Here is a 23,760-nt window from a genome sequence, read left to right on the forward strand (position 1 = left end):
CAGCTGAAGCTGCCAGCAAGGACTGAAGAGGGCCAGAAACATTTTTTAGACACTTCCAGTACTAATACACGACCAACTGACTGACTGCCTATACATACACAAAAGCCTGACTCCAATTCTGGGGAGTGAACAGCATGGAAGAAAGGCACATTGGAGTAGCAATGGTGGAGCTTTGGAAAGAAGAACAAAGCGTTGTGATTCTGGAGGGAAATTTTAAAGATGCATACACAGGATGTGTACTTTTAACATTTTCTTTTATGTTGTCTATTACTACTTGTCTTTTTAAAATGTTTTAAAGGGTATTTTAGTGCATAACAAACAAAAAGAGAAAGAGTTACATAGGAATCAGAGTTCAGAATATTATATCAGATACCAAAGGAAAACTGCATTGTAAGTTGCATGGTATACAGGGATGCTTAATTACTATTTGTATGATCTCTTTTTACAAAGAAATATTTAACATGGTAATACAAAATTCTAAATGATATTTTTTCACATCCATATAATATTAATTGTAAGCTGAAATATCATTACTAATATTTTGAGCAACAGATTGACTTGAGAGGCTGATCTGTAGAATCTGAAGAGTTAGTCAATTGATTTGCCTTTTAGTAAAGTCTCAGAATATTAATATATGTGCCCCATCATTTATTGTCTGAGCTTCCTTCAGAATTGTTGACCCATAGTATTGTATTCAGTAGCATGAGGCAGGTTCAGACTTCAAGTTGGCACAGAGGTGATATGATAGATTGGGTAGACATGATTACAAGGTGTTTGCTAAATAAATCAGTCTATTTTTACATCATCATCCTTTTCTTAATGCACACACAATATATGCATCGATATCATACATACACCCCACTTTGTAGAGGCACTGAATGCAGATATCAGAGAAATGGTTACACACTTTACACGCTACTACTTATGTAATAAACTAATGTACTATATTTTATTATTATTAAAGACAATTGTCTAATATTTCACTGGCTTGAGACTATGATGATCATGTATTTTTTAAAATATATATTTGTGAATATATCATTAGTAAGTATTAAAAAATTAGCACCTTGAAAAGGTATATGCCTGTACACGTGCTTATACTGAGATAAAGCTTTAACACTTATGCAGTTGTTAATCATAAACTTTGAAGCCCTGCAAACACTTACACTGTGCTTAACTTACTACACATAGTAATCCCGTTGACTTCACAAATTATCCTTTGGATTCTTGAAATTTCAATGTAAAAGTGCCAACAAGGGCACCTGTAAGGGCGTCTGGAGCACCCATGGGGAAAAATTGGTGGGTGCTCTGCACCCACCGGCAGCTGAGCTCCCCGCCCTCCTCACCTCCCCCTCCTTCCCTGAGCACACCGCATTCCCACTTCTCCTCCACACTGCTATTTTTAAGTGCACTAGCTAGAGCAGAGCAAGCATGCGTCTGTCTCTCCATGCTGAGAATTGCTCTCCCAACTGTTTAACATACCCTTAGCCTCCAGAAAGCTGAAATACTTGGGGTTTGGTGAGGATTGGCCGGGGGGGGTGGGGGGGTTCAGTGGCCCATGATATACAGGAGGTCAGACTAGATCATCTGGTGGTCCTCTCTAGCCTTAAACTCTATAGGTATGTCTACACTGCAAAACAAACAAAACAAAAAAAGACCCTGTGTCTACAGACTTGGGCTTACGCTATGATGCTAAAAATAGCCATGTAGACGTTCCAGCTCTGAAGCCCAGGGAGGAGGCTGGGTTTCAGAGCCCATCTACACATGGCTATTTTTAGCACCGTAGTGCAAACCCGAGGCTGCAGACACAGACTTTGAGACTTGATGACATAGGTTGCTTTTTTTATGCTGTATATGTATGTTAGAAATTAAAATATCGAAATGTACTGGTAATTTGTTACTAGTTTTGTAGGAAGTAGGTTTAAATTTAATGTTACACATGAAATTGGACCCACAAAAAATGGTAACTTTTTCCCCATGAAAACAGAAACAGACAACCCAACTACTAAGGTATTGCATGGCACGGGAAGGACAGCCAAGCAGGAAGTTAGTCCAGAGGATTGAGAAGATTTTTAGAAGTGATTCATCCATTTACAAACCACTTTGAAATTATTTTCACACACATTTGGGGGGCATTAAATATTTTCAAATTCGAGTTCTTAATTTAGCAAAGCGGTTGTTGGCGACTCTCTATGGCTAATGATGCAGGAGAAGGATGTGGATTACCACCACTATCAACAACTCCTCTTCTTCCGATATCTCTCCCAGTTTTCTAAAAGTCACCTTCCACACAACATCTTCTTGAAAGAACCTCGATTGACTCTGACATACGATTGTACCTCCCTTAACCAAAATGCTTGAGAAATTCATCTCTCCAATTACCTTTCACACAATTTTAATGTGGGTTTCGCTCTGCCCACAGCACAAACACACACTTCTCAATGGAGTCATTGTCTTCTCCCTCATTCTCCTTGACCTTAATAGACTTAATACCTTCTCCCTCAATATTCTTTACCTTAGTACAGCATTTCACATTATGGAACTTCTAACCTTGTGACCCCACCTCCCTAGCTATGAAGGCATCTCTGGTCCTCTCACATCCTGGTATTACTCCTGCACATCAAACTGCCCACCTCTCTACCTCTGATGGCAGAAGACATTCAGATCAAGATGGAATGCTGCATGCTTGGACCTGAAGTCTGAGCTACACACCGTTGCACTGAAAATAGGGGCAGCTGCAATCAGCACAGATTTATACACGCTATGTATGGACTACTTCTTCTCCAGAAAGTTACCCATGCAGCCTTGGGTTGGAGAAAGTTTCAGAGTCCACAGTGTAAGCATAGGGGCCAATTTATCAATTTTTTCTTCCAATGATTTCACCCAGATCTATAACAGCAGAAGCTTTTGGTAATGTTGGCTTGGGGTGTGTGTGGGTGGGTGGGTGTGGGTGGGGGGGTTGGTAAACAGAAAAATTTTGCTGTAAGCAGAGAGGTTCTCTCTAACAAACTACAATCGATACACTACAAATGCTTTGAAACAATTCTGGTGAAACGTTCCGCTTCCCTCTAAGTGACGTTTCACTACTGAACTGAAGTTTAAAAAGAAAATTTATTTCCATTGAAGAAACTGCCTCAGATTTTCAAACAGGGATCAGGGCCCTGTTGTACTAGATACTGGACAAACACTGTGTCGCTGCTCCAAAGAGATTAAAAGTTAGCATTTAGCAATATGCAACAGGTGAATAATTGGATAAACAAGGGGGAAAATATTGACTGAAGAAAAAAAGGAGATAGTGGAGACAGGTGCTTTATATAAAGATATAAATGTAAGGGATAAACAAATAAAAATATTGAGGAATTTAAAAGCCAATTCTTTTGTATCATCAAAACTGATAGAGAAAATAAAAAATTGACTAATTAGTTAATATTTGTACAGTGCTTTGAACCTATGAAGTAATATATAAATCAATATTATTCCAATTAGATTGGCGATGAAACAGAATTTTCAGTGTGTTTATAAATATTTAATACATTTTGTTTAATAATTAGGATGAGTTGTACTTTTGAATTCTGTGCCTCAAATTACAAAGCTACAAGGCCTTGTGAAGTGATTGTTAAGGTTATTTACTGAAGCCCTGCCAAAAGAAAAAGAAAATGGTTTTAGACCAAATATACAAGTTGAAAGTAATTAAGATCTCTTATTTTAAATGCAAGTGACAGGCTCTGTTGTGTCACCATTATGTTTTGTTGCTTTTACCTTGCAAAATGGGTTTCTTTTTATGATCAGATGAACAATTCTGCAAGGAGAAGCTGAATCACTTAATACCCATTAATGTCACATATCTGTGAGCCTCCTGCTGAGAACTACTGTTCTGATAAATAGCATTGGCAGATTAATTGGCCCTAAGGCTAATAAGTAGGGCCCAATTCACCCCAGTCCCCAGAGAAAAGGGTAAACTGACCCAGCCTGCACTGTCAGAGGCAGCTGTGCTACAGAGGATTAGGATTTATCTCCCAGGGAAGGAGGACAGCTATAACCTATAGCAGTGGCTCCATAGGTAGAAAACTGCCATGATTTACACTGAATGGGCATCTCGCCCAGGTGCCTTGACCACACCATCTCCCCAAACTGCACTGCCCACTTTTATGACCATGTAACACCAACCACAGTGACTGAGTTGAGAACACATTGTCCTGATCCAACCCCTTCAAGGCACATTTTCTGCCACAGACATTGGCATGGTCCAGGAGCAAATCCACCCTTCAGCAGCAGTTTAACTAATTGGAAGAATAAATCAAATAGTAAGGCACAATCAGGAGGCTCAGAAATACTAATATTTTTAATAACCGACTACAATTTGTAGTTTGGTTTAAAAATTTTCAGGGAAAAGTACTCAGCAGTATAGATGATATTTTAACTTTGTCTATTAGTACCTACAACTAGTCCCATTCCCATCTACACAAAGCGATAACAGTTCTTAATACAATACAGCACAGAAACAGTAATAATTAAAAATAAATAAAACTCTACTTCTTATGAGAAAAAGGATATTTAAGCATGTGAAGCAAGTACTTATTAATTCAGACACTTCCATTTAATGATATTTCAAGATTCTAATTCTTGAAAGGAACGAAAAAAACCTTGGCTACGGAAACACTTATTCAAAGGGATTTTTTTTGCCTTAGCTAAATACCATATAATGTGCTCTTATTTCAAAAACATCAATCAAGTTTTATAGATTCATGATAAATACAGTTGTAATTATAGCTCCCTGAAAATATTCAGCTGTCACATTTACCTTGTCAAAGTAAATAACACTGTCATTTTAGCTGATGTGTATGACTTGAGTAAACATTTCAAAGCATGAATTTTACAACAAGATTTCTTCACTTAAACTGGTCAGCAATAAATTAACTTCCAACTGCAATGTACTACGCTTATTATTACTCTTAATAAAAATTAAGACTTAAATATATGATCTTAAAAGTGTATTATAAAGCACAGAAAACATGAATTATAAAGTGTGTATTAAAGAACATACCCATTGACCAGACAGCAAAGTGACATTAGTATTGATATACCCCCATCATCATAGCATACAAGCATCTCACAAACAATGAATTTATCCTCATAACAACCCTGTAAGTTAGGGAAATATCATCATTCCCATTTTAAAGATTAGGAATTGTACCACAATTATTTTTCACAACTGAAAAGTGAACTACATTTGAAACTAGTACTTAATATCTAATTAATTAGTTGCACCTAGATGCTCTATTACTGAACACTGGGTAAAAAATTTCCTACAAAGATAAAATTTAACAAAATTTTGGTAATATTGGAGATAGACAAATTTACCTACTGAAAGAAAAAAAAAAAAAAGGAGAGGTTACTTAACTTGTACAGTAACTGGAGTTCTTCAAGATGTATCCCCCTACGAGTACTCCACGTCAGGATGCACACACCCCCGTGTGCTCTTGCTTGGAGATTTTTAACAGCAGTGTCTGCAGGTCTGCACCTCCATGTTCTGACTTGAGGGTAATATTGCGGGGGGGGGGGGGGGGGAAGGGGGAGGAGAACCCACCGCCACTCCAGGTCCTTCTCAATCATGAAAGTCCAATGAGAGACTCTGAGGCCCACTGGGGTACAGAAACCCATTTGGATAGACAATGTTGGGATGCAGACTGTTTTGAACTAGGCTTAGAGAGACAGAGAATGTAGTCTTATACATTGGGTGTCACAAATGTACAAGATGCCATGTGATCCGGAAGTTGTAGGCAAGTATTTGCTGTGGTTTGTGAACTATTATATTTTTAAAACAAGGTTTGACACGGTGACAAATCTGTCCCTGGGTAAATAGGTTCTGGCAGTGAAGGAATCCAGAGTGGCTTCGATGAAGTCTATATATTCAATGGGCAAGAGGGTAGACTTTTTCATGCTAAGCGGAGACTCAGCGAATGAAACAGAGATAGGGCTTTCATGGTTGCAGTCTGAACCTTGAGGAACGAATGTCCTTTCAAGTGCCAATCTTCCAGCTAGGGAAAGATGATTCCCATCTGTAGCCATGGCACGTGTGGCCTTGTTGGTGGCATCAAGCAACGGCTGACGAGATGCTTTGGCAACTGTCTGACTTCTGTCATAAGGGCTTGAAATTGCGCCTTCTAATCTTGACGCAGGTGATCAATAAAAGATGTAAATAGCTTGTGAAGTCATACTTTGCCATAAGGGCTTGGTAATTGGCTACTCTAAACTGTAGAGAGACTCTCGGCTTGGTTCTAGTCTCTATGCTTCAAAGGCACCGAGTCCGATGCCAAAGACAGCACCACTCTGGAGGATTTCTCAGTGTGCAACTTCTTGGTCGGTGCCACAGTTGGTATCGGAAGGAACAGGAGCATCGGCAGCATCCTTACCAGGACATGAGGTTGCCTGAGATCCAGGCTGCAGGGATGACTTTCACCTTTTCTTGTCCCATTCTGGGAAGTCAGGTCTTTTCCTCTTTTAAGGTTCTGACAGTCCCATAAGGCCCCCAGAATCTTTGCTTATCAAAGAATCGAAGGCAGGAGGCCACTCCGATGTACAAGGGTTTAATTCTGTCCTCTCTCAATTTCCCAGGTCTGCTTTTAAATCCTAAGAAGATCTTACATTTGGTGGGAACGTGGGAGGTCTGACAGGGTTTGGAGTCTGAGGTCTTGGGTATAACCTATACTCAAGGCTAGGGATCAAGGTCCAAGAAGGCCCAAAGTGGGTGACAAAAAAAAAAGGTGGGGGGGAGGAAGACATGCCCCCTCAAAAGCACTGACTGTGCTAAATTAACTGCAAACACACACAAATAAAGAAAATACTAAGGAAAAATGCAAGCAAGAGGAGTAGTCAGCCACCTGGCTACCAAAAGCGGACACTGAGACGCTACATCTCAAGCCCCAGGTGGTTCAGAAGGAACTGGAGTGGCAGTGGATCTGCCCCTCTTTATCTACCCGTGTGTCAGAGCACGTGGGCATCCAGGACACAGGCACGCACCCACAGATGCTGCTGACGAGAATCTCCAATCAAGAGCTCACAGGCACAGGCATATCCAAACAAGGAGCACCCATAGGTACACTATTCAAAGAAGAATGGGAGAATATTTCACAATTTTTACTGAACTCATGGGAAAAAAGTTAGAACTCTCTAGCAATCTTCCAGTTGTACTCATTTTTTGTTTATTCATTAATGAAAAATGCAAGCAATTACTAGGTCTTCTTTAATATATGTCCTTCTTTTAGTATTTTGATTTCCAATTATTTACCTTGATATGAAGAGTCCAAAAATACTTTTAAAGAATAGTGCTTCAAAATTAAAAGACAAAAAGGTACATGGGAAATTTCCATGTTCAGGTTCTGGTCACAAGCACTTGGGATCTTACATTAAATTGTCATCTTGTTTTACAAGCTTGATTTTTATTATGTTCAGGCCATAGCTCTATTATCATCATCATCATCACTGTACTACTAAAAACGCACAACTCTTCAGAAAATTTTACAAATTTTGTAAAGTGGTGTGTTATCAGTTACAAAAAACCAAGATACACTAGGGACTAAATACTGGGTTAATGCAGTAAACCCACAGCATTTGCAGCTTTGCAGATCAACCATTTACTCCACGTGCATAGTTAAGAACACTGCTGACATTTCCGCCACTTAAATCTTGTGTGATGTTGTGCAAGTCACTTAATGTGCCTCAATTTTCCCAACTGTAAAATAGGGATAATGCTTCTTACCCACCTTTGTAAAGCATTTTGAGGACCTGGAATTGGAAAATGCTAATGTAAATACTAAGAAATGTTACTTAAAGTTGACCAGCAAACCAAGTTTTTACTTTCATAGTTCCTGGAATTTCTAAAAAGAAAAATAATCCATTTCTCTCTCACCTGCCCGCCTCACATGCACACGCAAGAACTTACTACTCTTCAGTATCTTAAGTAAAAGATTAGAACAATAAAACTCCACTGACCTTTTCCTTAACGTAGACTCACAAACCTTGACCACTCTGATAACCTCTTTAACAGTACGTCGGAAATCATGCATTCTTGCTGCCACTAGAAGAGCTAGAGAATGAGCAGAGAAAGTCAGTGACAAAGATATTTAAGCAGAGCAAAGAAAAAGAAAGAAGAAAACTCTGAGCCATACACTCTATCTCTGCTCTCAATTTCAGTTAAAGAACAGCAAATGCTAATGTTCAGCTGTATACTTGAATTCAAGTTGAATTGTACAAACTTTGCTTCCCATTCAATAAAATTAAGCCAGCAAACTGGGTTCTGTAAAATTCTATGCTTTAGTTGGGTTTGGCAGCCAAAGTGAGCTACTCAAATACAACACAAGAATATAGAATTGTTCCATACACAAAAAAATGTAATTTTTTTCAGTAGCAATCTGGTCTTCATCAATAAATTGCTGTCCTAGAACCTTTACCAAAAGCCAAAAATAAGATATAGATTCCATCTAGGTAGTTGTCAGTACCAGTAAAAGATTATTTCCTATTATTACTATTTGTATTTCGATAGTACCCAAAGGTTCATGGAATCAGGACTCCATGGTATTAAATGATATACCAATGGAGAGAAAGTCACGGTCCCAGTCCCAACAAGTTTACACTCAGATTTGAAACAAGATACAAAACGAAGTGTCACAAACAGTGAGAGAGAGGGTGAGGGTACCAAGAAGACTGTGTGGTCACATGGATTATTTGTGTGTTCTGCATTATTGCAAAAAACAACTTTTCTTTTACATATGTACACACTTAAAATTTGCAAATAATGTAAAGTGTTGAGATAACCTATGCAATCAAACAAGCTTCTTGATAGCCTCACCGTATCAGCTATCCCTGACTCAACCTAATCTAAGTTGCTGGGTTTTTTGTAGGAGCATAAATAGGTCTTTTGCAGAGAAGCGTGATTAGTTCAGGGAGGGCACTTCATGCATGAGGGGCAGCATAAAAGAACGCATGTAGATATTTGTGGGAAAAGAGGAGAAATGGAAGGTCAAAGTTAGTATCACTGGCAAGTTAGAGGGGATGGGGACTATGCAATGGGGAATAAAAGTGATTAAGAAAGGAGGGGTAGGTTCAAAGGTGAGGACAAAAAGCTTGAATTTGCAGAGCCAGTAGAGGGATTCAAATGGGAAGGAGGAGTGACATGGGCAGAGAAACAGGAAAGGATGATGATCTTCGCAACTATATTTTGCACATATTAGTGAGTGATATGGATACCGGCGAGGAGGGTAGAGTAAACAAGCTGCAAGAACATGAGGGCCTGGAACAAAAGTCTTAGCACCATGGACAGAAATAAAAGGTTGAATTTTGGAAATGCTTTGGATGAAGAAGTTGCTAGATTTGAACATGGCTCTGCACATTTAGGCCATAAGAGCAAAGGGTATCTAATAACTTCTCAGCTAAGAGACGAAAAGTCACCATCTGATGACTAAACCCCAAAACAGAGCCTTTTTGTATAGCAAATCAGATTGGCACTTTGTGCGCTGAACAATTGACACAAGATTTTAGATACCTGCTCCACAGAGCCCCGATGGTCGGCGTCCTGTGTGCATCCAGTCTCTTTTCATTCTCTGTAATAATCTTAGAGCAGTCATTGATACCTTCTGGTTCTTAGCTCCAAATTCTAGCATGTGCGCAAAACGAGGAATATATAAACATGGATCTGCAACACAATAAGATATAATTATTTCTCATCTTGACTTTTAGCTTTTGAAACATGCACCCTGAACAAGTGTACCACAGACATTCCATGGTTGATTTGCTATGTATCTCAGTAACAGAAAACTCTTACAACAATGCCTAAAACACTAATCCTTTTTTGCTTTACAATTAAACATTTTTAAAGTATCCTCATGGTGTATTCCACATATACTCTTAGGCCACTGTTCTGCAATGATTGGTACATGTGCCTAACTTTATGCATATGATGGACATTAATGGCTGACTCCGCATATGTGTTAACTCAAGCATTTGCAGGATTGGGGGATAATTTAGATCCAAACTTTTTAACATTCAGCGGTACAGCAACATGTATACTAACTTATGTGTCTCTGTACCTAACTGTAAATTATTACTCTTTGAAACATAATTAATCTGTTTATAAATAAAATATTACTACCAAAAGTCTACACGCATCTCCAAATTTAACCAGCTACAGTTCCTTAATCAAAATTCCACAGTCACCAATTCATACTCCAGCAATACAAAAAGCTGTTTATCCGGCACACCAGAACAGAACTTTAGCTGGTGTAAAATGTCATTGACTTCAATGGAGCTAAGATAATTTACACCAAATAAGTATCTGCCCCTCTATGTATAAGAACAGGTTTCAAAGTAGCAGCCGTGTTAGTCTGTATTCGCAAAAAAGAAAAGGAGTACTTGTGGCACCTTAAAGACTAACAAATTTATTTGAGCAGAAGCTTTCGTGAGCTACAGCTCACTTCATCGGATGCATTCCACCTGCATCCGATGAAGTGAGCTGTAGCTCACGAAAGCTTCTGCTCAAATAAATTTGTTAGTCTCTAAGGTGCCACAAGTACTCCTTTTCTTTTTTTCTATGTATCAGATAATTTCAAATTTTGGTGTTATCAGCTATAGACTAATAGAAAAGCAAAAGGCTGTCTGTATAGATGGTTGCTTTGCCTAAACCAACTTCTAGTTTATCAAATAGAACCTTTTAAAAGCTATGCTCTATACTTGTTTACTTTTTTTTTTCTGGGGCATCAATTTCTCATTTCCTGGCAGCCTCTTATCACTTGACCCAAAATCTATGGGGTATGGTAAATTGTTAACTATTACACTCAACTCAATTTCCTTAGCTGATTCCCGATTTGGGCACTTTAACTGATAAAGATGGTAGAATGTTTCTGCTGAAAACATTTATTTAAATAGTCTTAAAGATTTGCAATTAATCAAACCAGTTACATTTTACTACTAAATTCAAACAATGGATATCCTGTTGCCATTTCCAATTACCAGGATTGCACTACACACCTCCAGCCTTTCCATTTAAAAGTCTGCATATTTTACTTTAAATCAAAAAGTTCTAGACATAAGTATTTCTCCCAAAGAATTTTGAAATTACAAAATTGAATCAACTAGTAAACATGATTATAAATAAAACAATAGAAATATTAACTCCCTAAAGGCAATTAGTAAGGAAACAGAATAATTCCCACTGTTCTCCAATCATCATCCACATCACATCTAACATCAGGGATGTCTATCTAACAATGTATTTTAAGGTGTTTATCACCAAAAAGTAACTGGATTGTCTAAAAGAATACACCAGGGAAATCTACCTTCAAATCCTTCAGTTAAAAAAAAAAAAAAACAAAAAAAACAAAAAAAAAAAAAACCTCACCACCACGACTATAAAGGTCTTTCAAAGCTATGGTCTCATTTTTAAAAACAAAAACAAAAACAAACACTATATTTAACAAAGATCTGTTTAAGTCATAATTCAACAAAACAAAATGACCCTTTAAAGTGAAAATTCATTTCTCTAGCTTTTTACATTTCCAATTTCCATTTTACATGATTCCAAAACACCAAATGTGTAACGGTAATGAGCTGATAATTCCAAAAGCTTCACAAGTTCACTTGGCAGGGTTTATACAAAAGGGCTCAACTTATGTGGGAGCTGAGGCCACTCAGCACCCCAGAAAATCAAGGCCTCAAATGAGGGGAGGAATTTATTATTACTTTAAAATTCTTCAAAGCATTTTTTCGCTGTAATTTCTATAAACTGACAAACATTTGCATTGTAGCTTTTCAGGAAATTCTGCCAACATTCATGCCCACAGATCATTTGACAGAAACTAGTTTGTGCTACACATTATTAATTTACAGCTGTAAACTAGCAAAACAATCGGAGTCTTGAAAAGTAGTAAATGCAAATGACTTAAATAAAAACAAACACTGAAAAGAAGCTCTCCATCAAGTTAAGTTAAAAGTAGAATACTGCAGTTTTTAACTCATTCCAAATAAATGTGCAGATACTACAGACTGCTCCAGGCTGGCAGAACTCTGCTCCCATACAGAGCCCTATTGACTTCAGGGAAATTCCGTGCATTTGCAGGGGTCATTCTGAGCCAAACAGCTTGCAGGATCAGGGTAAAAGCTACTAGTTATGTTTATTTATGCTACTACAGTGTGCACTCTTCAGAAAGTTTCCCCCCCATCCTTCCTTCCTATCCTACCTTTGTCGTGACACCTCTGCTTTCAGCAGTACTCATCAAAACAGATAACAAAATTTCAGGGTGAAAAAAGAGGTGGCCACAAAATTTCAAAATCATCATTATGAGCGAGCAAGCAAGCAAGAATTGCTGGATCATACAAAACAGAGAAGGCATAAATTTGTGGCCTGTGAACCGTTACGGTAATACAGTGTGCTTCAGGGGGTTAATTACAGGCCCCGTTCAGAAATGACTGCTCCCCTTATCACCACAACCGTCCAACACACCCCACAAAAAATGTGGCAAAACTATAATCCAGTGAAGGGCCAGAAATCAAACTCAGAGGTGATGGCAATAGTGGTGCAAGTTACACCCTGGTACACAGAGACTAGTCAGGAGCAGGAGTGTAGCACCCCAGGTGTGGAAGGGTGATGGATGGGGCTGTAGCTGGGAAAATAACCAACGGGCTGGGGGTTTAAAATAAAGCCCAGCCCTTGCCTTCCCTGCTATAACCCCACTCCTTACACTGTCTGGAGGCGTGCAGGATAGCCCAGTTTCCACGCGCTCGGAATGCAGCCCAAGTGTCAGCTGCAGTTCTGACTTGCAGCCTGAGTGTCCCTCAGTGCTTTTACCACCGGGGCAACTTCATGTTTTGCCTGGGCTCTCGCGGCTCCGAAAGTTCGAACCCTGGAGGGAGAAAGGAAGGGCCCGACAGCCAGCGGCTTTGCGCGAAAGGCCTTGGGGCGCCCTCGCTCGGTCCGGCTGGGAACGACTGGCTGCGCAGAAACAGCATCTCAGAGCCAGCCCCCGCCCGTCTTCCCAACCGTTTCCATAGTCATGGCTTCTGACTCCACGGAGCAGCCTGCCGTGCAAACTTTCCCAGCTCCGAGGGACGCCCGGTGAGGGCAGCAGGTACAGTGAGCCCGACTTTTTGCGTGGTCTGGGGCAGGCTGGCTCTCTGCAGAGCTCCCCCGCGGCTGGGCAGCAGCTGAGTCCCAAACTGCAGCGCGGCTGTGCCTCGGCGTGGCATTTCTGCCGTGCCGGCTAGGGCTCCCACTCTGCAACATGTCAGGCTCGCTCTGCTGCTGCAAGTAGCGCCCGGGATCGGCGAGAACACAACAGCCTCGCAGGCTCTGCGGGTGCACGGGCGGCCGCGGGGGGGAGAAGGGGGGCTTTTCAGGAAGACAAGTCGCTCCGGCCGCCAGCTCTGCCCCCATCTGTTTACCGCCGCCCTGGTTCACCTTGGCTCAGCATCAAAGCCCGAGTCAAGCCAAGCTCTGAGCTGCCCTCGGGAGGGGGAGACGCCGCAGAGCTGGGGGCTCTCTCGGGGAAGTTGAGCGCAGACTGCGGCTCGCCCGCGGGGCTGGGTTTACTTTGCAGAGGGCTGGAGGGAAGTTGGCGAGGTAGGTCCCCAGTGCACCGGGGGACGGCGGGGGGGGGTTGCTAGTGCAAGGCTCCCCCTGCCTCTGGGGGTGAATTTGGGGCATCAGTACATTTGGCTCCATTGCAGCCTTTCCTGGGCGGTGGATTTTGGCTCCCTGTAATTTTCCCAAGCGGCCGGGGGGGGAGGGGGGCGAGCGGGCGGGTAGGAGGGAGCGGAGAAGAATGACACATTGTCTGGGAAGGGGGGGAGCCCGGGGCCGGGGTCCCGCCGCTCCCCATTGGAGCAGGCGGGCGTGACGCGCGGGGCCGCGGCTGGCTATTTGAGGCAGGAGGCTGAGGGAAGCCGACACACGCGCGCGCGCACACACACACACACACACAGACACAGACGCGCGCGCGCGCGAGAGAGAGGACCCGGGCGCCCGGCCCCGCCGCTGGCTGCCGAACCACAAGCGCGCAGGGAGGCGGCAGCGCCCGCTGAGACGCGCCGAGGGGCCCCGGCCTTTCGGACGCAGGGGGCGCTGCGCGGGGCGCGGACCCTCACGCCGGCCCCGTGGGCATCCGAGCAGGACTGAGTCTGGGAAAGTTTTGTTCCGCGGGCAGCGCGGCGGGATTTACAGCAGCCGCCTCCCCTCGCGTGCGGAGGAATTGCAAGGTGCGGTCTGGGGGACCGCCGGCGGGGTTTGTTCGGCCCTTGTTTAAATACCGGGGCTGGGAACTCCCTGCAGATGTTTAAGCCTTGCCCGGAAGAAGGATCCGAGTCGCCTTTCAAAGAAGATCCAGGGGTTGGCAGCAGCTCGGTGCTGGCTGGGCTTTAACTCTGGGGGGGCTTCATGGATTGACTCTGCTGCTCCTCCTTTTGGGAAAACACTTTGCCTGTATCCCTCCTGGGGTCTTCCTTTGCAATCCTGCCTGTGGTCTTGAGGCTGGGACCTTCAAGCAAAGGTGAGCACTGGCATCATTCGTTACGGCACTGATCTGCTCCCCAGAAAAGGTGCTCGGGGGCTTTTGAGCAACAGCTGCAGTTTAAAATCCCAAGTATCCAGGTAGTGGGACCTGACTTTAGAATAGCTGTCCTCTTGCTCATGCCACTGCCCCATGGCTGCCTCAATGGCAGGATCATGAAGTGTTTGACTTTCTTTCTTCTGCTTCCAGAGACCTTAAAGAAGTCCAAAAAGAGCGTGAGGTCAAACGGCAAGGTGCCAGCATGCTATGAGATAGTGCCCCTGTCCCTGAAGAAGAAGATGGCTGCAGAGCTTTACCCTGCCAGTGCTAACACCAATATTGCAAACAGTAATAACGCTGCTGCTGCCACCGTCACTGCTGCTGCCAATAGCAAGAAAAACGCCCTTCAGCTTCAGCAGAGTGCCCAGCCACCACCGCCACCACAACTACAAAACCTGAACAACAACAATTTGGAGAGCTCCAACTGGCAATCCTTCCACCCTACCCTGCGGGAGAGGTAAGTGCCAGCCTGGCCAGAGTGTACAAAGCCTGGGCAGCCCTTGTCCCCCCACCCTGCAGGAGAACTACAGAGCAGGAGCCAGTCCCATGGCATCCCCCTTCTGTGCCAAAGGCAGGGAACATTGGTTGTTTAGCAATGAGCAGCCCTGCCACCCAAGATTGGGTGGGAAGAGAGTCTGGCTCCCCAAGCCAAAAAAACAGCAAGTTGTGGCAGTCACAGGCCCCCTGCAGCCTAAGGCCAGGTGAGTTCAAGTATTGCATCTGCATATTGGCCACATTCTGCCCTCAACTCACTTGTGCAACACCGACTCCACAGTAAGAGAAAGTATCCCACTGTGTCCCATTGCACCAGCTGTAGCAAGGGGGTGGAGTAGACACATACTGAAACCAGGACACTATTTATGTAGCATTAGGTCACATTGTGGCATCAGGTGGTAAACTTGGCAAATCTGATTTGGTTTCTCCCTTCCTGTTACTTTCAGGAACGCATTGATGTTCAATAACGAACTTATGGCTGATGTACATTTTATCGTAGGCCCCCTGGGGGCATCAAAGAAAGTTCCTGCCCACAAGGTTTGTGCAGCTGATATTATTTTCCTTCTGCTAGGGTAGTGGAGTTAACTTGTCTAATTATGATATTTTTGTCTCATCTCCAAAGTAAAGAAATAACTTTATATATATCTTAATTATAATGGGACAGTTTAAGGGATTTCTGTTTGAACTGAAGCTTTTAAGTTTCCCCCAGTACCTCTTCTGTCAGCTAGTACGTTTAATTACTACAGCTACATACTAAAGACATACTTTTTGTTTGTTTGTTTTACAGTATGTTTTGGCAGTTGGTAGCTCTGTCTTCTATGCTATGTTTTATGGTGATCTTGCAGAGGTCAGATCTGAAATCCATATACCAGATGTGGAACCTGCAGCCTTTCTAATATTATTAAAGTAAGTGGTCATTACAAGTCTACAAATCCTGTGGAGAGACTAAAAGTGGTTTATAAAAATCTTTAAAATCTTTTAAAGATCTAGGAACATGCAGCTATTACACTTTATTAAATGTGCTGACAAATGTCAAATATGTCAAATTGGTACTTGTCAGTTATGACAATTGTAGCTTAATCTCTCAGGGCTTATATTGCTTTTAAAAATACTTGTTTTTTATTCTGTTTAGGTATATGTATAGTGATGAAATTGACCTGGAAGCTGACACAGTGCTCGCTACTCTTTATGCTGCCAAGAAGTATATCGTCCCAGCCTTAGCAAAGGCTTGCGTCAATTTTCTGGAGACTAGTTTAGAGGCTAAAAATGCTTGTGTTCTGCTGTCTCAGAGCAGACTCTTTGAGGAGCCAGAATTGACGCAGCGCTGCTGGGAAGTAATTGATGCTCAAGCAGAAATGGCATTGAAGTCAGAAGGCTTCTGTGAAATTGATCAACAAACACTAGAGATCATTGTAACCAGGGAAGCACTAAACACTAAGGAGGTGGTAGTTTTTGAGGCTGTTCTTAATTGGGCAGAGGCTGAATGCAAAAGACAAGGGCTACCAATTACACCAAGGAACAAGAGGAATGTATTAGGAAAAGCTTTATATTTGGTGCGGATTCCAACTATGACTTTGGAGGAGTTTGCCAATGGAGCTGCTCAATCTGACATCCTTACCCTTGAGGAAACACATAATATATTCTTATGGTATACAGCTGCAAATAAACCCAAGCTAGAATTTCCACTGACAAAAAGAAAAGGACTTGTACCTCAAAGATGCCATCGATTTCAATCATCTGCATATCGTAGTAACCAATGGAGGTACAGAGGTCGCTGTGACAGTATCCAATTTGCTGTAGATAAAAGGATATTCATAGCAGGACTAGGCTTGTATGGGTCAAGCTGTGGTAAAGCTGAATACAGTGTCAAAATTGAACTTAAGCGTCTAGGAGTTGTTCTTGCTCAAAATCTGACAAAGTTTACCTCTGATGGATCCAGTAATACTTTCTCTGTGTGGTTTGAACACCCTGTGCAGGTTGAGCAAGACACATTTTACAACGTAAGTGCCATTCTTGATGGCAATGAACTTAGTTATTTTGGGCAAGAGGGAATGACTGAAGTACAATGTGGAAAAGTAACATTCCAATTCCAGTGCTCCTCTGATAGTACCAATGGAACTGGAGTACAAGGAGGACAAATACCTGAACTCATTTTCTATGCATGATGCATTTTACTTCTATTGTATTCCAGTACTGCTATTCACACTAAAGGATTTTTTTGATTACTACAAACCTCTACAGCAGTGTGGAATGTTAGGCTACTTACCTATCTACTACATCAGGCTATCAAAATAAGTGAAGGAATGCTCTTGAATTTAATCTTATTTTATTTATTCATAAGATATTTGACTTAATTAAAATTGCAACATGCAGAAAAACGTTAAATTCTGCACGTAATGTGCATTTATTTTGTATATAGATAACTAACTTGCAGACTGCAGCTGACTCAAGCAGGATGTTCTAAACTAGAGCAGTTTACGAATCTGTGAAATATAAAACATTTTTACTTGCCCTAAAACTTGTGTACTTGATCATTGCTGATCTTCTGACTTGTGTCCATGTTAATATATCTATAGTACAGTTTAGTGGTGGGACTCCTACGAAAATGATAAACAGAACATTCAGATTACTGAGTTTGTCTATAAAAGGCATAGCTATCACCACAAATAGAGATTGCTTTGCAAGGTCACTAAAGCTCTCCACAAACAGCCACACTATACAGTTTCTTCCCACCTCTGAGGTAATGTATAAGGAAGAGAGTTTTCCTAAACTTCAGTGACAAAGCAGAAAGGTTTGAGCGACTGTAAAGCTGATTTTAAAAAATATCCTAAGCTTTTATTTGAAACCTTACAAGATTTCATTCAGATTAAGTTCTCTGCAGCTACTGCATTTGCTCTTTGTAGAGTTAAGGAAGCTTTAGATTAAACTGACATCTGTCCCATTTTTAAGTAAGTTGCAACAGACTGATCTAATGTCTAGGCCCTTGTCTACACAAGTTAAAAACAGCTTTGTTAAATTGGTACAGAAACTGCGTGGACTAGGATAATTAGAAACCAATGTATGAAGTAAGAACTATGACTCAGTTTTATGTATATTTGGTAAAAGTTACAGTACTAAGCCACATTTAAATGCAGCTTTATATAAAATCTTTACAATCTACAAAAACCCAATGAAGGAGCAAAGAACTGAAATATATCAATAATTAAACTGCCCAAATTCAGGTGCTAGCTTGAGAGAGACACAGTCTGGTAAAAAAAATATCTTAAATAGTACATTTAAAATTCTTGATGATGAGGGAGGAAGCCACCTAAACAGGCTTTTTTTTCATACAGCTGATGGGTGAAATAATCCCTCAAATGTACTTTATCACTTATTTACACTTATTGAGCTAATTCCAGGATACAGACTACAAAAATGACTGAAGTAGCTTTTTCTATCATTAGAGATTAGGCAGTTGAAAATATTTACTGTGTACTATAAGCAGTACCCTTTTCTCATCCTTGTAGCAGTGACCTTGGAAAAAGTACAAAACGGGGATTAAAGTTTTTTTTCCTGGTGTAAGAAGTACCACTAATATTTAGTTTAAAAGCTTGCTTGTTTTCCAGACAAATATTTGCTGGCTGCTGTAAGACCATTCAATTAAAATACAAACTATAATACACAACTTCCTGTTCTGGCTTTAGAAACTGCAGTGCAAAATATTGAGGGAGCTGGATTTCCACTGCAAAAATCAGAGGGAGAATATTCTTTTCATCTAGTATTAAGATATGCCAAATGAACTAGCCCAGTGACTTGGGTGATAGCTGTGTATTGTCACATGATACTGAGACTCCATGATCACTGAACTCAATATTTGGACAGGTGATGCTTAGTTTCCAGGGAGAGCAATGTTCTCAAGTGCTCCTCAAGGGGCTAGCTGTAAGTAGACTGAAGTTGCCCGTTTGTTGCTGACAAAAAAAATCTCTCAGTCTCTCAATGCAGACTAAAAGATGTTAAGTTGGAGGAAATACAGGAGAGAGAAAAATACTAGAATAAAGAGGTGGGTAACAGTCACATGATACTCTGATGAACCAATCCCTTTAAGTGGAGTTAGCAAGGTTTTCTGTGGCTCAGAGTGTGCCAGGCTTGACAAAGTACTGAAATGTAACATGCATACACCACTGTCTAGAGCTACTACTACTAAAAGTAGATTTTAATACATGTTAGATTAAAAAACGGTTTTCATACAACATAACCTGTGCTTATTTCAACCGCCACTTTTAAAACAGAATAGTAGAAGCGAACTGATTACTAACGTTCTCTCAAAATAAAGCTCCTCATTTTTCATACATTCTCTTGTATTTCAAGTGCTGACATCAGCAGCTTCAGGTGCTGAACACAGTAAATTTAGCAAATACTTAACCTAATATTGTGTCTTAATTGGTTGAACTGAAATATGACAAGTCTGTACAAGCTTGTAGATAAGCATCTCTCTCTCATGTCAGTCCATACTCTCATTAAGGCTTACAATATTCTTATACTGAGAGGTAGTGAATGACATTTTACTGGAAAAGAAAATAGTGTCAAGCTTTTGTGCATTCAACAGCAGCTCCACTATTGTGTTCTCTATTTTAAGATGAATTCTACTCCTCAGTAACTGTCAAATTTTATCCCTGGACTACGAATTTCATTTTAAAGTGCCCCTTTAATATTGTACTGTGCAAATTTTTGGCCTTCTAGAGCAATCGTGAAACTATAGTAAAGTATACCCAAGTACTGAAAGCCAACTCTTAAAAAAATACCTATAGCTGGAGCATTTATGCAGAGCTCTCTGGCCAGCAGAAGGAAAGTTTTTCCCAGCACATAGACATTCACCTATTAAAGACAAAAAACATTATTTGCATCTTAAATAGCAAACATTAAAAAAAACACTCCATTATACAGAGATGAAAATCCACCTCTGAAACATCAAATAAGTGGCTTTTATTAAAAAAATAAAAATCACCCAGATATTTTTAAGTGAAAGTAATCATTTGATGCAATCTGATTTATAGATCATAGAGGTAAGCTAAATTCTCATTAAAAGATATATGAAAAGTTAAAGCTGTGACACAATCCAAAACAGAAAACCACTAACACTACTGCACTGCTTTGCAACAGGTTGCCTATTATGCTTTTCAGTGGGCCCCATTTTGTCCTGGAGTACTTGGGACAATTCCCAGTCTGTCAGTTTATAGCTCAAAACATACATCGTTACATTAAACTATAACTCTGCAGTGGCACTCATCTCTTCACTTAACAAAACCTGCAAGTTAGTGCAATTTTAGCTTTGTTTAATCATGTAAAGTGGCATAATGAGAATTTCACAAGCACAAACAAAATTTCCACCCAGGGAGGGAGCACTCAGTGCTCCAAGGATTTTTGCCTTCGCTAATTTTTCAGATACTATCCTCAGTTCAACATACTGGTTTTTTTTAAACCTATAAAGCCCTAAGTGCTTACGAGACCTGGTTACCAGAAAGACTGCCTCTCTCACAGTGATTAAACTAAAAAGAAAAGGAGTACTTGTGGCACCTTAGAGACTAACAAATTTATTAGAGCATACGCTTTCATGAGCTACACAAAAAGGGGGAGATTGCCCTCTGTATTTTCCACCAAATGCATCCAATGAAGTGAGCTGTACCTCACGAAAGCGTATGCTCTAATAAATTTGTTAGTCTCTAAGGTGCCACAAGCACTCCTTTTCTTTTTGCGAATACAGACTAACACGGCTGCTACTCTGAAACCAGTGATTAAACTGCCACAGTTGAGCTCAACAGAGGTGCTTGAGCTGAGGCTCCCTTAATATAAATGAGGGGAAGCTGCTAGCGTGGCATTTTCGGTGAGGGGTCCTCAATTTTGGAACAGTCACCCTCACCTGAGTCTCAAATTTGTTGACTTTCCATGCACGCTGTAAAGCTCATCTTTTTTCCCCTTCTTCTCTGAGGCCGCTGAGGAGACTGTAGGCTCAGGAGATATTTATGGGCAGCCCTTTGTTTATATTCCTATAATGATTTTTAATTTATGGGCTAGGTACTTAGTCGTATTCCAAAAGTTTGAAGAAATGAAATAAAATAATGTATTAAGTCATGCCTTTCTGGCCTTAGGAAAGGGCTGGATGTTGCTATGCTTCAGTTCCAAATTGACTGTGGGTGTTCCTACATGAGCACGCTGCGGCCCAAAGGCATAAATACATGTCAAAGTTAAGAGACTCAGACCTCTGACACAATACTAAAAAACAGTCCTTGTTTTTTTTATTTAAGTAGTCTATGTTTTAGTGATTTTATGCAGCTGAAGTGTCCCTCTGCCATGCAAACTGAAGTTGGTTAGTACAGAGCGAAGTATGCACCTGGGCTATTGAAACATATCAAACAAGCTTACGGAAAAGCATGATGAAGATGCAGGCCTCCTGTTAATATACATACTCATTCTGCATCAAAAGCTATTTTAAAAAAAAGTCATCCAATTTGAAGTGAACTTTCTTCATCAAAGTATTTTCAGGTCATCTTCTCCCCTCGTTCAGGATGGGGAAATGATAGGAGATTTTTCTGTACTTTAATTCTACTTGATTTATTTTTTTCATTTAAAACCATTACAAGAATCTCCAAGGCTGTCAGTCATCTTCAAAGAGATCATTCAATCTATCACTCAAATATAGATGAGTATTATTTCACTTAGTATATTTAGTGGAATGTGTTGAATATCTCTCTTACACAATCTCTGTATATGACCAACAGTGAGACAGGACTAGCAGGTAGATAGATAACTATAGTGTTATCTGTAGGGCTATGGAGAAAGGATGGTACAATTTAAACCCAGAGAGGAAGTGACCAAAATTGAAATGTGTCCCTTGAATCAAGATTAGCCTCAATGGGTATCGAGGTACAGAAATATATATAGATACCCAATATCTAGTATTTCCTGTAGAATTTGATACTGTAGGATTTATTTCCTTTTTGTGAGCCATGAAAATAGAACAATTTTTTACTAAAGCAAAACTATGCAATGTTTCCAAGGGGGTCTCGCTTCCATTGATTTGGGTTCTCTAAATGCACTGCAGTTTGTTTTGACAAACTACAACGTGAAAAAAATCTCTTAAATCTTCTTAGTAGTTTGAGCCTCTTAGTTGGCTGACCTGGAATTATATATCTTAAACTTCATCTTTTAGAAATCTGACCCACAAGAAGGAATTATACAAGTCAATAAAATTACTCCATTAGAGCCAACCACATATTTTTCCATCCCAGGCCTCACTGACTCACCCAGTTCTTTCATTTAGTCTAGAAAAAATACAAACCAACAGATAAAAATATTCATCATCTCCCATTTTGTCTTTTTTGGCAAAAGTCTCAAATACCTCCTTTTTGTCCCTATCTGACCACATAATTGCAGCCAATACACTTAACATTCCTCCCCAGCAGATTTTCGATACAAACATCCATTACAGAGTAAATAAATACCAATAGGCATAAAGACACAGTTTCCCATGGTGAAGTCCTCATAAGAGTCAAGGATCGCAGGGAGGGGGGTCACATTAAGTTTTCAGCAGAGCCAAGTGCATAATCAAATTGCTGCATCACTGATTCTATCATCCATTCCTGGGTCTAGCTAAAGTCTCCAAATCTAGGACCTACCTGAAAATCTAAATCTAACCTGCTTCTGACTTCACCCACAACACATACAGTATGATGACTGATCTCAAGGTGCAGAAAGCTTGTCCACACAAAACACTTACTAAACTCAAGTAGAAATTGTACTTCAGGGAATTTCTGCTCTAAGATCCTAAGTGCAATCGTCTGCAGCGTTTGGTTACCATTGATTCAAAGAGGAAGTCAGAAAGCACAGATGCTATCCAGTGGATTGTGTGTTATATTCTGGTTTTTCACAGAGCTCATACATTTTTAATGCTAGTGTTAAAGTCACAGAAAGAATAAGCAATACAAAATTGGCTCTAGTTCTCTTGGCAAGCCAGTACAGATACTTTTGGAATGATCAAATATTCACAGGTACTGGGGCATTTCTCCCTATATATATAGGAAATGAAAAAGAGCCCACAAGGCTAAACCAGCAATCAATAAAAGACATGCATTACTGAAACGTGTCATTTAAGGACCTCTGGCGGCGATAATTTAAGAGGGCTCGTCCATGTTTTTTTTAAATCTCTATTATTAGTCCAAGGTGGTGATATTACAGCTGAAATAATTTTTAAAATCTAGTTTCACGTTCACCATTTGCATGTATTTATAATTTTTAGATTTCACTCAATGTAGACAATTAAAACAATTCATTTAAAGGTGTGTTTCACTTTCTGGTTCTCCTGCATTAGTACAATTTTTGTGAGGGTCTACAACCTTACAGGGAAATGTTTAAATCCCTTTTCTCCAATGCCCACTGTAGCTAAATTCCCCAAATATAGAAACTATAATAGCATTTCTATGTATAAACCCTTAATTTTACAAACATCTTATTTATGGTGATAGAAGAAAGATTATCCATTAAAAAAAGATGCATCTAGTATGGTTTCGATGGCCTTGTTGTACTGCTCCCATTTGTCAGACTGCTTTAAGGCTGAACACTCCAAATCTAACTGATATGGTCCCACTCCCTCTCTCAAAATCCACGGATCAAACTGGAAAAAAATAAATGGTATTCT

At 40.5% G+C, this 23,760-nt stretch overlaps 2 protein-coding genes across 7 annotated transcripts in view; one reads left to right on the top strand and one right to left on the bottom strand.

Moving 5' to 3' along the window:
- The window catches only part of BRF1 (BRF1 RNA polymerase III transcription initiation factor subunit), a 225,665-nt gene that overhangs the window by 111,724 nt on the left and 90,181 nt on the right, over positions 1 to 23,760 (bottom strand). For all 4 annotated transcript variants that reach the window (XM_038404984.2, XM_038404982.2, XM_043517889.1 and 1 more), the window contains exons 5-7: positions 19,871 to 19,943; positions 9,542 to 9,691; positions 7,993 to 8,086 (exon numbers count right to left, since the gene is read on the bottom strand). In XM_038404984.2, coding sequence (XP_038260912.1) covers positions 7,993 to 8,086; positions 9,542 to 9,691; positions 19,871 to 19,943 — 317 coding nt within the window. The remainder of the gene's footprint in view (positions 1 to 7,992; positions 8,087 to 9,541; positions 9,692 to 19,870; positions 19,944 to 23,760) is intronic.
- On the top strand, positions 12,758 to 17,607 carry BTBD6 (BTB domain containing 6). Of its 3 annotated transcripts, XM_043517890.1 has the most exons (6): positions 12,758 to 13,118; positions 14,318 to 14,534; positions 14,745 to 15,051; positions 15,536 to 15,626; positions 15,877 to 15,995; positions 16,222 to 17,607. In XM_043517890.1, exons 3-6 carry the CDS (start codon positions 14,834 to 14,836, stop codon positions 17,252 to 17,254), a joined length of 1,461 nt encoding a protein of 486 aa, XP_043373825.1. In that variant the 5' UTR covers positions 12,758 to 13,118; positions 14,318 to 14,534; positions 14,745 to 14,833; the 3' UTR covers positions 17,255 to 17,607. The 3 variants fall into 3 exon arrangements, with proteins under 3 accessions (XP_043373825.1, XP_038260914.1, XP_038260916.1); XM_038404986.2 differs by having other exon boundaries at positions 14,318 to 15,051; XM_038404988.2 differs by lacking the exon at positions 14,318 to 14,534.

The sequence above is a fragment of the Dermochelys coriacea genome, chromosome 6 (assembly GCF_009764565.3).
Source record: "Dermochelys coriacea isolate rDerCor1 chromosome 6, rDerCor1.pri.v4, whole genome shotgun sequence".
In the NCBI taxonomy this organism is placed as follows: domain Eukaryota; kingdom Metazoa; phylum Chordata; order Testudines; family Dermochelyidae; genus Dermochelys; species Dermochelys coriacea.

Coding starts and splice junctions, on each gene's coding strand:
- BTBD6 (XM_038404986.2), top strand. CDS start 14,675: ATGCCACTGCCCCATGGCTGCCTCAATGGCAGGATCATGAAGTGTTTG. Junction 15,052..15,535: donor CACCCTACCCTGCGGGAGAG/GTAAGTGCCAGC, acceptor TGTTACTTTCAG/GAACGCATTGATGTTCAATA. Junction 15,627..15,876: donor AGAAAGTTCCTGCCCACAAG/GTTTGTGCAGCT, acceptor TTTGTTTTACAG/TATGTTTTGGCAGTTGGTAG.